General features: G+C 47.6%; 1 protein-coding gene across 1 annotated transcript in view; it reads right to left on the reverse strand.

The window, feature by feature from the left end:
• The window catches only part of ADAR (adenosine deaminase RNA specific), a 19,154-nt gene extending 12,026 nt beyond the window's left edge, over positions 1-7,128 (reverse strand). Inside the window, exons 1-3 of the mRNA XM_065895928.1 lie at positions 7,114-7,128; positions 1,977-3,406; positions 5-119 (exon numbers count right to left, since the gene is read on the reverse strand). Of these exons, the coding sequence (XP_065752000.1) occupies positions 5-119; positions 1,977-3,406; positions 7,114-7,128 (1,560 nt within the window). The remainder of the gene's footprint in view (positions 1-4; positions 120-1,976; positions 3,407-7,113) is intronic.
• Between the last annotated feature and the right edge of the window lie 4,546 nt (positions 7,129-11,674).

Consider the following 11,674-nt stretch of genomic DNA (forward strand, 5'->3'; position numbering starts at 1 on the left):
TAGCTTCCTCAAGCAGAATTGTCATGGCTTTCATAGCTGCATCCTGCTTGGCCACTTTCTTGCTGCCAGCTTCAGCTGGGGGAAACTCTCGGCCACTGATGACAACTTGGAATTTAAATCTTGATGGAAAGTGATTAGATGTGTGAACACTAGTCTAGGCCATCCCTTCTGCCCTCTCCAAAGAGATCTTCACCCTGGAATTTCCTGCTACACTAAGGGGCTTGTTGACTTGTGAAGGAGATTGAGGATAGGCCAAGGGACTCCTGTCCCTTTGGAGGCTCAGCCTGTTCCTATTTTTTTGGAAACAAAGCAGCCAGTGACTCTCTCTCCAAGCTCATTAGAGCAAACATAGCCACAGGTGATAGGAAACTAGCTCAAGGGAAACCCACTATCTTTTAGCAATGAATTAAGATCAAGTCTGTACAAAAAATGATGAGCTATAAAATCACCACTACAGTCTTGTTAGCAACCAAAGAGGCTTTACCCTAAAGCAATGGTGGTAGACTTGGCCACCTCAAGGGCAGCTCCTAAGGAAAGCGAAGGCTTCTTACAGTGTAGTCTCACACTCCCCAGACACCTACAGGGATCAGATACCTGCCCCTTGTGGGGGCCTATTTTCGTCCCCAACCTACCCTCAGAGATACACCACTCTCATGGTTTCTTTTGAGTCATCCTACAGCTCTATTTGTCTGATGCCTGAGATGAAAGGAATTTCCCCTTGTTATGCAGAGAACCAAAAAGCATTTGTTCTAGGCCCCTGGACTTAGCTTAGACAGCCTCTGTTCAAGCTTTCATATTTGTTCAGCTCTTTGCTCAATCTGGGATTTCATTTAGAAAAGTAGGTCAAATTTCTTATTTCCTGGGTCTTCTGAAATATTTGAGCATGGCATCAATGTTTCTTATAGCTGGAGTCCAAAGAAAGGTTAACCACAAAAACCCACTGCTGTTCCCCAACTCTGGGAAGGGGGATGGTGGGAGAAGAAAGAGAATGACAGCCATCCAGTCTCTACCCCAGACAGAAGCACACCAGTCCTGGCCCTGTCAGCTTCTGGACAGACGCACCCCCTCTTCTTAACAGCTCTCCTGCAATGCCATCTCAGTGTCATGAAGACAGAATAAGGAGGAAGGGTCACCGCCGGGAATCCTTTACCCTCAGACACCAGGCTACGGTTAATGTAAAGGTTAGTGGGATTCTGTGCTGGCCTCACTGGCGTGCGGTCACTCAGCTGCAGTGGTTTCAGCTCTCCGCTAGGCCCTGCAGCAGCTCCTGGGCCCACCTGTCTTCCTCAATCTGTCCGCTGGCTTGGAAGAGCCTATGGTGCGGGGCCAGGCCAGCTGTCTGAGTGAGGTAATTTCTGATTTCACAGCTTAGGAGCAGCAGCAAGTGCTAGCCCACCCATCTGTGCAGAGGCGGTGTGTAAAATTAGAACCACCACCTTCAACAGGCAGGCAGCCGTGCACTCTACAGCATCCTTTCCCTACGGGAGCTGAGCAGGAGCGGGTGGGGAGGTGCGGTTTGGACCCGCTGCTACTTAGCAGCACAACCCACCCTTACTCTCTGTGTGCAGACTGCCGCTACCCACCTGTTCCTGCACCCCCTGGGGACTCAGCTCGGGGGGAGGGAGGACGGCACATGGAAGGGAGCGGGAAGGGCGTCAAGTCTTCATTACCTCTGGCCTTAGGAGGCAGGCATAACACTGATGCATGGCAGCTAATCATCTCCAAAGAAGCTTCGTTTTAGCCAAGGCTGCCAACCTCCCCCTTGCTCAGCCAAGATTTCGGCTGGGCCGAGGTCTACATTCCCTGTTCAAGATGTGGAGGAAGGGCCAGACAAGGGTGATTCAGCCCACAGGCAGGAAAAAAGAGGGAAAAGACAGGGGCCACCAACTGGCACTGCTCACGAGTCAGCAGAGACTCCATCAGGAGCAAGAGTGCCTGACCCCAACCTTAGGCACAAATCCTGGGTGGTCTCTTACCGAGGTTCATGGGGTGGTCCACTCTGCTCTATCAGGTTGAACTCACAGGTCTGACTAGCGAACTGAGCATATTCTAACAGGCCGCTGATGGGGTTCTTCAGCTGGCACTCTGTCAGTTTCTTGTAGGGTGAACACCGTGGTAAGCCATGACTGTAGAAGGAGGGCATCTCCATGATGGCTCGAAACTCACCTGGTGCCGCGTGGATACTATTCAAGTCATCTGGGATGTCATCTGTGGCCCACTGGCCATTTTCAAAGTCAACATACCCTGTTTTGGAGGGGCCATTGTCATGAACAGGTGGTTTCAGTTTTATTGGTTCTGGTGTGACCTCTTGCCTAGTTTCTAACTTTACGACGGGTTCCTGCCCATTCTCCACTTTTTCTGTGGTGTCCATGCTGTTTGAGGCATCTGACGCAGGCAAGTTGCAGGTGGGGAGCTCTGCGATTTTTCTAGTCTCCTGGATAGCAGCTTGAGTGGCTTCCGGAACGTTGTTCGTGTTTCTCTTGATCTGTATCCTCTCCCGCTTCTTATCGGTCAAATGCCATATGGGAGGGGTCGTCCCTTGCCTGTAGACGTCCCCCTGCCTTTCCAAGTCAATCAGCACGGCAGTCACATCTCGGGCCCTGGTGAAGCCAATGTTTTTAGCCAAATTCAGGGCAGAGGAGTTAGACACATTAAACAGGTAATCGCAGATCTTTTCCTTGATCTCAGCCATGTCGAGAGGCTCAGGAGGATCTTTCAAGCCAGATGTGAGGCTTCTGTCTTCAGTTTCCAAACTGAAGTCTGAGCTTGGAGCTCCCTGGCTATGACTGTCTGCTCTTGCTACTTGGCTGGGCTGGTTCCAAGCCTGAACCGGAACTGAAAGTCTCCACAAAGGGGGCGTTCCTGCCTCCCGATGCAGCTTACCCTTCTTTGCCAGAGAGTATAAAACTCGATTGATTTCCTTCTTTTGGGCTTGGAGTTTCCTGGCCAGATCAAGCGCTGTGGTGGCCTTCCCTTCCCCAAGCTCCTCCAAGAGCTCTAAGATCCTTTGTTCCTGATCCTGGCTGATAGTCAGTTCCTGGAAACGTGAGGAGAGCGTATCAACACCTCTCCATGGCTGAACCCAGCCACGTGGGGTAGGATGCTGGAACCCTCCTGGGAGCACCTGACTTCTGAGAGGCACGCCCCTGGGGACACCCAGGATCTGAAGGTACCCGCCTCTGGCAGGTGGTCCTGGAAACCTTGGCCCGAGTCCAGGAAGGAACAGTGGCAGTGATGGTGCCTGCTTTCCAATTAGGGGTGCTTCTGGGAGTTGCCCCTTGAGAAACTCTATTTGCTGGAGCCGGAAACTATTAGGATAAGATCCCAGCCCCGGCTGCTGGTGTTTGAGCTTGCTGTGCTCATAGCCTTGAACGGGATGGGTTTGGTATCTGTTGAGGGAACACCCCTGCAGAACAAGAAGATGGAAAAGAAAGTGAATTGGGACTGCAGCGGCGAGCCTGTCCCTCCCCGCTGCCTGGGGTGGGTGTGAGGGCTGCACGTGATTCCTAATAAGCTGAGAAGGCAAGTGAGACGTGGGCTTGTGACCTAGCTAGGGGGGCCCGCCCACCTCCTAAGTACTACCTGTGGACCCAACAGTGGGAAGAGATGGAAGAGCAGGACGCAAGACGTGTAGAGTCACAGCGCTCGCCGTTCTGGTGAACGGGCGGCGGTCTGAGAGAAGATGGCGTAGCTTGTGGCCTACGGAACCGGGTTCTAAAGACACGCTGTGGAAGTGGCTATTGGGAAGTAGCTAAAGGGGTGTGGAAGGCTAGGGCCGAGGTATCCAGGAAGAGACGCTGCCAACTCTGCACAGCCAGGGGAGCCTGGTGGTTTGGGTAGAAGTGCCCAGTGTCCCTTCCAAGCCTGGGCACCACACTGAAGGACGAGAACCATGTGTCTTTTTTCTAAGGACAAAAGGGACCCTGAGGGTGTCAATAAATACCCTGCTGCCCGTCCCCAGGGCTTGCATATCTAGGAACAACGATTCCTCATGCTCACATTCCCCTTGTCTGATTCTCCTGAAGGCTACAGGGACCTGCAGGCAGCTGCGTCCCTTTCTTCAATAACTTCAGCCTTCTACTCCCCAACCCCTGTGCCCAGTCACAATGAGGGGATTTTAGCACTCTTGCTGGGCAAGCTCACAGCATGCTCGCTGCACATCTCCTTAGTGCGGCTCCAATGATGGCCACCTCCACCTTTCAGCCACACAAGTGGCTTGTGCGGCTCCTCATTCAATCTCACTGTTACTTGAGCCGGGCCACTATCAAACCTCAAACCCTGAAACTTTTCCAGGGTCAGTGAACTTTTTCTGTAAAGGGCCGGAGGGGCATTCAACTGTAGCACAGAAGCAGCTACAGGCAAAATGTAAAACTTCCTTTTACAAAACCAAGGGGAAGGCTGCACTTGGCCCGCAGGCTACGGTTTGCAGACTTGCTCTTCTCAGCCAACAACTTCTCTGTTTCTACCTCCACCCCTGTAGCTGCAGGTCAGCCACTCCTAGTTTGTCTCCATTCTGGCTTCACACACCTCCTCATTCAGCCTGGATCTCATGGTCAGTTCCCTTCACCACCCAAGGCCTCCTGTCCCCTTTTTCTGTTCCAAAGGTTCCAAATGGTGCTGGAGGAGGATACCGCCTCACCACGCTGAATTCCTGCTCTTGAACTTCTGTTAGGTTTTCACACGTTTGGTGGTCAATTCAGTACAATAGACGTGCGCTGACTCAATGTGGATTGAGCTCTCTTCTTTAAAAATTCTCCTCCAATGGCTTGGCTACCACCTGTGCTGAAGCTTAAGACCTGAATTTTCAAATGCCTAGACGATCTGTCTGTCCCCTTAGATACCCTGCCATTACCTCAAACGCCACGCATTCTGAACTAAATTAATCTTTTCCCTCAATCCAGCCCCTTCTCCCGCTGTTCTTATTACTGTTAATGGCAGCATTCTCCTCTGAGTTATTAAGGCTGGAAACCTGATCATCTTTTCTGCCTGCCTGCCTTCCTCCCTCTCTCCCTCATCTCTCACACCTCATCAGCTAGGTGCCAAAGTCCTATCTTGTCTACCACCTCTATCTTTTCTCTTAAACATGTCTTTTTCCAGGGTCTTTTTCTAGACCCTCATTACCTCTCACATGGGCTACCACAAGTGCCTCTCATCTTTCCATCCCTCTACATTCCAGTGCAACTTGCCTGCTTTTCCCCTTACTGCCACCTATGACAACTCACTACAGATCTCTCTAACTGCCACCTTCTTCAGGAGACTTCCGACTCCCCCCCACCCCCCGCCGCCCCCATGAGAGTTTCCTCTCCTTGAACTCCCACCCAGCACCTGTTACACCACTTACTTTACCTTTTATCATAGCTACTGATTTTTTTTTAATGGCACATATAGATTGTAGTGTCTGAAAGGTGATTAACAAATATTAGGTACCCTAGAAATTATTCTCAGCTCTCCACTATTAATATTCCCCATGTAGTATTGATGGGGGGCTGCAGTCAACTCGACAGTAAGCCCCTGGGGGACGAGGACTACACTTCAGCTATCTTTGCATCCCTAGCACCTAAGGCAGCACCTAGAACAAAGCTGATCCTGAACCAATGTCTGCATGAACAAGACATTGCTAGACACGTATTCCATCTCTTTTCTTCTCCTCTTGCTGCACACAACCCCCCTACCCCCACCTGGGGCTGAGGTATATGTGAATACAGACGGTGGGTGCCTGGTTCACAGGACTCAAAAGGATACACGAATTTGTTAACAATAGTTATTTCAGGGAAAAATTAGAGGGAGATTATTAATTTTTTCTTTATACACCCTAAAATCTCCTAAAAGCGAAACCAAGCCAAACCACCACTTGAGAACAGCCATTTGGAGGAGAGCCACTGAATGGCAGGTGAGAGCCAAGAAAGTGAGAAACCAACCTCCATGGTGATCATTCCTAAATCCCTCAACATCTCCACTCACCCAACTTCATGCCTATGTACTATACAAACTATGTAACAAGCCACTTAACATTCACTGCTCTGCAAAGTTTCACTTTAATCTATTCTCATATATTTAGGATTAAGAGACAAGCCCCCCACCTCTACCACATGGGCTCCAAAGGGTAATATATTGGTTTGCATAAAGAAATGCTTTTCCTGTAAGTCAGGTGTCCCTAATCCTTTTAAAGAAGGGAAAAATATATATACACATGCACACACATATGTATGTATACATACCACACACATATATATGTACTTGTGTACATATACTTTATATATATTTAAAATCGAGGTATATTTACATATAGTAAAATGTATTCTGTTTAGTGTATAATTCTGTGAGTTTTGACCATATAGAGTCAAAGCACACACAGCCTTATAACTACCACTCAGATCAAGATGTAGAACATTCCCATTTCCCAAAAACGTTTTCTCATGCACTTTGCAATCAGTTCCTTTCCCCACACACAGCCCCTGTCAACCACTGATCTGTCTTCTGTCTCTCTAGCTTTGCTTTTTCCAGAATGTCATCTAAATGGATTCATACAGTATGCAGTCTTTTGAGTCCAGCTTCTTTTGCTTAGCATCATGAATCTGAAATTCGTCCATGTTGATGCATATAGCAATAGTTCCTGCCCTTTTTTGCCGACCAGTTTTCCATTATCTTGATATACCAGTTTTTGGAGATAATGAATAAAGCCACTATAAACTTTCTCCTACAGGTTAAGAAGGAGCAGAGACGCTAAAAGTAAAGCATGTTGTCCAAGTGGGGCTAAAGGAGGCGTGGGCAGCCGTGGGGTCCTAGCAGAAAAGCAGAGGGGAACTGTCTTGACCTGGTCTCAGGCCTTGTTCCTCAGAAGGGGGGAGGGGAGTGCAATTTCCCCACAAACCCTCTTCCACGCCTTGCTCAACACAATTAATTAGCAAGATACAAATTCCTAAATTCCTAGAACATAAATTTTGTTTGGCAAGAAAACACATACACACACACACTCTCACTCTCTCACACACACACACACACACACAACGCACATATGTCATGCATGAAAACAGGAGCGTAGGGAGGTATACGATGAGCCAGGGCGAGCAAGTTGCAGGTGGCCCGCTCTGGGCTCTGACCCCAGCGGCTTACCTGCCTCGGGTCCATGGCGCGCCCGAGGCATGTCCTGGGGTCCGCTCGCCGTGACCCTCCCCGAGGGGGGACCCTTCCCAACGCGGGTCGTCGGCCTCCAAGTCACAAGAGGCGCCTCTGGACTTAAAACAAGCCCAGGCAGGCAGGGAGCAGGGTTGTGAAATGGCTCCGGTTCAATTTCACTTTCGTTTCTTCAGAAGGACCTCCCTCTTTGGAAAGTTTGGCAGAGGGGCGGGGCTTGGGCAAAGCTAGCGTGAGCCATCTGGTTTCACGCGGGTAACAAGTTTAATCCCTTCCTTGCATGAGAACTGGGCAAGATACTCTTTTTTAGGAAAACAGCTATAAAAACTGAGCTCTTTATTCCCCTCATGGCCTTCTCAGGAATACATGGGATAAAGCAAACGGAGAACAAAGCCACCCTGCGAAGCCTAGCGCTGGAGAAACAGCCTGAGGTTCTGTCCTCTTACTCCCAGGTCCACACTAACGTGACCTCGTGTCTCTAATGTGGCAGTGCGGGGTGCGGGGGGGGGAGGGGTGGCGAGCTCTTCAGATGACTGACGTCCTCACTGTGGACTTTACTCATACTCTAGCATATTAACTGACGCGACCACTTAACAGCCAGTATATAGTAGCAAGATAATGATACCAGCAACTGAACAGTAAATGATCTATATCATAAAACCATCCCACCTTTCAGCATCCACCATCCAGGCAAAGGTCAAATCCTTTACAGGCCTGATCTCTCTCTTTTTTTTTTTTTGGACGCGCCAGTGCGCCCTGCAGTGCAAGTGCGGAGTCAACCGCTGGACCGCCAGGGAAGACCCACCTTATCTCCTTAATCTTCACAACACCTCTGCCAGGTAGGCATTATTCCCAAATTACAGATGTGGAAATGGAGGCTCCACTGGGACCATGCTGCTGCTAAATCCAGGTCTGACTGCGGAAAGTCACTCTACACTTGCTCAGGTTACACCATGGCTTTCCAAAAGATAACTTTTGTTATCAATGGACTTCATGATCAGGCTTATATATCTGCTCTGTTTTGTCCAAGATGTCTAGGAAAAGATTCTGTAGATCAATTCTATTGCTCAACAGCTCCCCTCCTCCCTCATCTGTGAGAAATTTCTTTTTCTGTATTTAATTTCAATTTTATCCCCACTGTGTGAATGAAAAATATTGCCTGCCATATCAGTAAACAAAGGATGTTGCAGCCATCAAGCCATCATATTATAGCCACCACGACGGTGAGCCCTGAGGGAAACTCAGGATGAGAAAACACAGGATATATCTGTTTTTCTTTAATTAACAGTAATCTGTTGATGTTCCGACTACCTGGTCTTGGTTGCAAAAACTCCTATATATCCTGGCTCCCTCCTTTGCCTCTTTAGAGCAGTCCCTCAGAGCTATCTGAGATGCTGTGTCCTGGGCTTAAGTCCTCAGTTTTGTCCACCAAATAAAACATGACTCTCAACTGTTAGGTTGTGCATTTTTTTCAGTCGACAACTGCTTATGAGATATACAAGGCAGTCCCTTCACAGCACTGTCTCCAGCTGATGCCCTTTCTCACTGTCCTCTCACTCCATTCACTCTGTTAGCCCCCCTCCCCAACTTCTCATTTCTAGTGTGGCATGTACTTTCCCTCTCCATGCCTTTGCACATTCTATTCCTTTGCCTTGAATGTACTTCCTCCATTGCTTCTGGTGAAAGTCTTTCAAGATCTGCTTCAAATATTACCTCCTAGGGAAGTTTGCCCCACTCTGGGTGGGGGAGTGGGTGCAATTCGTGGTTCCTTATTTTGTGCTTCTCTCTTATTCAACACTTACCCCTACTAGAGCACTTTCACCATCCTCCAAAAATTCCTCATTCATTCATTTAACAGAGACTTTACTAAGCACCTAATGTGTGCCAGATACTGTGTAAAGCACTGAGGACATGACACAAATAAAAGTCCTGTCCCTTCAGCTAACAGTCAGCCTAGTGGAGAAGACTGATGCGTCAACGATTATCACAATGTTATGAACTACTTGTTTATGTATCTGCCTTTAGATCTGTAAAGTCTACTCCTTGGGTCAGGGAACATCCCCACATCCCCTGCATAGTGACCTTCAGAGTTATAGTTAGTTGATTGAATAACCGACTGCTCGGTAGAAAAAACAACGGGCAAAACAGTGACACGGGAATGTCACAAGAAGAAATTAAAAATATCAGCACACGTAAGAAACAGTGCTCAATCGCATCATGTTAGGGAAATGCACAGCAAACCCGCAGTGAGTTACTGTCCATCCATCAAACAGGCACATTAACCATCTGATCAGAGCAGGGGGGAAAGCAGAGCAGCTCCTAGTCACCACAGGAAACCTGGGAAAGGTATGAACGTACACACCCTGCAATTCAGCAATTCCACTCCTAGACCAGGATACACATACAAGAAGTTGGTAGTTGCATTATTCATAATAGCTCCCAACCTGAAACAACCCAAATGTTCATCAAAAGGAAAATGGATAAATGGTGGCATTTGCCTATGATAGAATATTATACAGCGGCAAAAATGAAAGAACTATAACCACATGCAACAAAGTGGCTAATTATCTAAACATGACACTGAGTGAAAGAAGCCATATACATAGTTCCACTTACATAAAGTCCCAAACCAGGCAAAATAACTATAGTATACACTGCATAAAAGACAGGATGGTGGTTATCTCTAGGGAGGGAGGAGGGGTTTTGCCTGGGAAGGAATACTCTGGGTGCTGGTGATCTAGTTCTTGACTTGGCCACACATATGGCTCTCCAATAATTCATTAAGTTATACACTGACGCTTTATGTACCTTTCTGTAGGTATGTGCTGTACTTCACAATTTTAAAAGGTTGAAAACAACAGCAAACTCTCCCTGTACCAATTCCAGCTTACCTCCCCATGTTCTACTTTTCATTTAAGTATAATGAAATGAGTTACGTCTTACCTCTGCTTTCTTGCCTTCAAGCTAAACAATCCCAAAGCCTTTAACCCTTCTACAGGAATGATCCAGGGACTTCCCAGGTGGTCCAGTGGTTGAAAATCTGCCTTCCAATGCAGGGGATGCGGGGTCGATCCCTGGTCTGGGAACTAAGATCCCACATGCCGCAGGGCAACTAAGCCCGCGCGCCACAACTACTGAGCCTACGCGCTCTAGAGCCTGCACGCCACAACTAGAGAGAAGCCCGTGTGCCACAATGAAAGATCCCGAATGCCGCAACCAAGACTGGACACAGCCAAATAAATAAATAAAAATTAGAAAAAAAAGAGAAGATCCAGAGAAGCAGTAATCACAGCTACTGTGCAGAGGAAGCTGCACCGCTGCTGCCTCCATGGCTTTGAATCGAACCTAGGATGCAGTGGTGAAGCAGGGAGGGGAAATATGTTTCCTAAACGGACGTTCGGTTCATGCCTTGAAAGAACAACAACTGCTCTTGTCATTTAATCTCAGCAGCTTGAGTAACTGCAGACAGAGTTATTCATAAACATTACATCTCCTCCCCATCAGGGATTGTTTCAGCTCCCACAGGGTTGTGAGGTGGTGACATCAGTCTTTGTGCTGTTCTATTGTAGGGGCTTGAGGAGTTGGATGAAGCTCTTTTAAAAATTAACCAAAAGTAACAGGTTGATTGCAAAAAGTTTCAGAAAATACAGATGAGCAAACACTGTCAAAGTTACCCCTAAATCTCCATTGTTAATTCACTGGTGTCCACCCTGCTGTTTTCCCTGTGCATAAAGCCTCCATGGACACACAGGCGCAGCTCTCCTAACACTGGGGGCTCACCTCCCCAGGAGCCTGTGAGTGTCCTCTGCTCAGCTGTGAAGTAACCCCAAATGCAAGACCTCCTGTGAACATACTACCTAGGGCTACTTGCTAACAATCACCTAAATGATTAAGAGTTACCATCTAAAATTAGGTATTACAGAAAAAGCCCCCCATTCAGTGTTCTCAGAAATCTGGCTGCCACATAACACTGCCAAGCTCTGGCTCCATGTGTGCCTTCAGGGGCCTGGACTTCACCCATTATGGGGAAGGAGGCATTATCATTTGGGCTACTGGGTTGGTTTTAGTTTCCAGTCCCTGCTATTCTTGCTTTTAAACTATACATATAACTGTTAGTCTTCTTTGTAACGATTAATTTGTCTTGCAGATATTCTGCTTAACCTTACTGTGTGCAGGGGTGCGTATTTACAACAACGGTCTTTTTAGTCTGTAATTTCCTATAACCAGACTTTACTGCACATATGGGCTACATCCAGTTGGATCATCTATCTCCCTACTGTAAAGCAGATGTCTGCAAACTCCTTCAATATTTGCTCATACAGCAGATACTGCAACAGAAATGTACTGACTGTGAATGTGTGCTACTGAACTTGCAACACATTATCAAAAAAGTAATGAATTACTGAGGTATTTTTAAGTACTAGGGCACTATTTTAGAATAGGATCTGTACAAAAATAAACTCATGTTCTTATCTTAACTCCTAGGAAATATATAACAAGCAATTCGTAGAGTTGCTAGGCATAAATTTATTGCCTTCCT

Source organism: Phocoena phocoena, chromosome 1, assembly GCF_963924675.1.
Source record: "Phocoena phocoena chromosome 1, mPhoPho1.1, whole genome shotgun sequence".
Classification (NCBI taxonomy): Eukaryota; Metazoa; Chordata; class Mammalia; order Artiodactyla; family Phocoenidae; genus Phocoena; species Phocoena phocoena.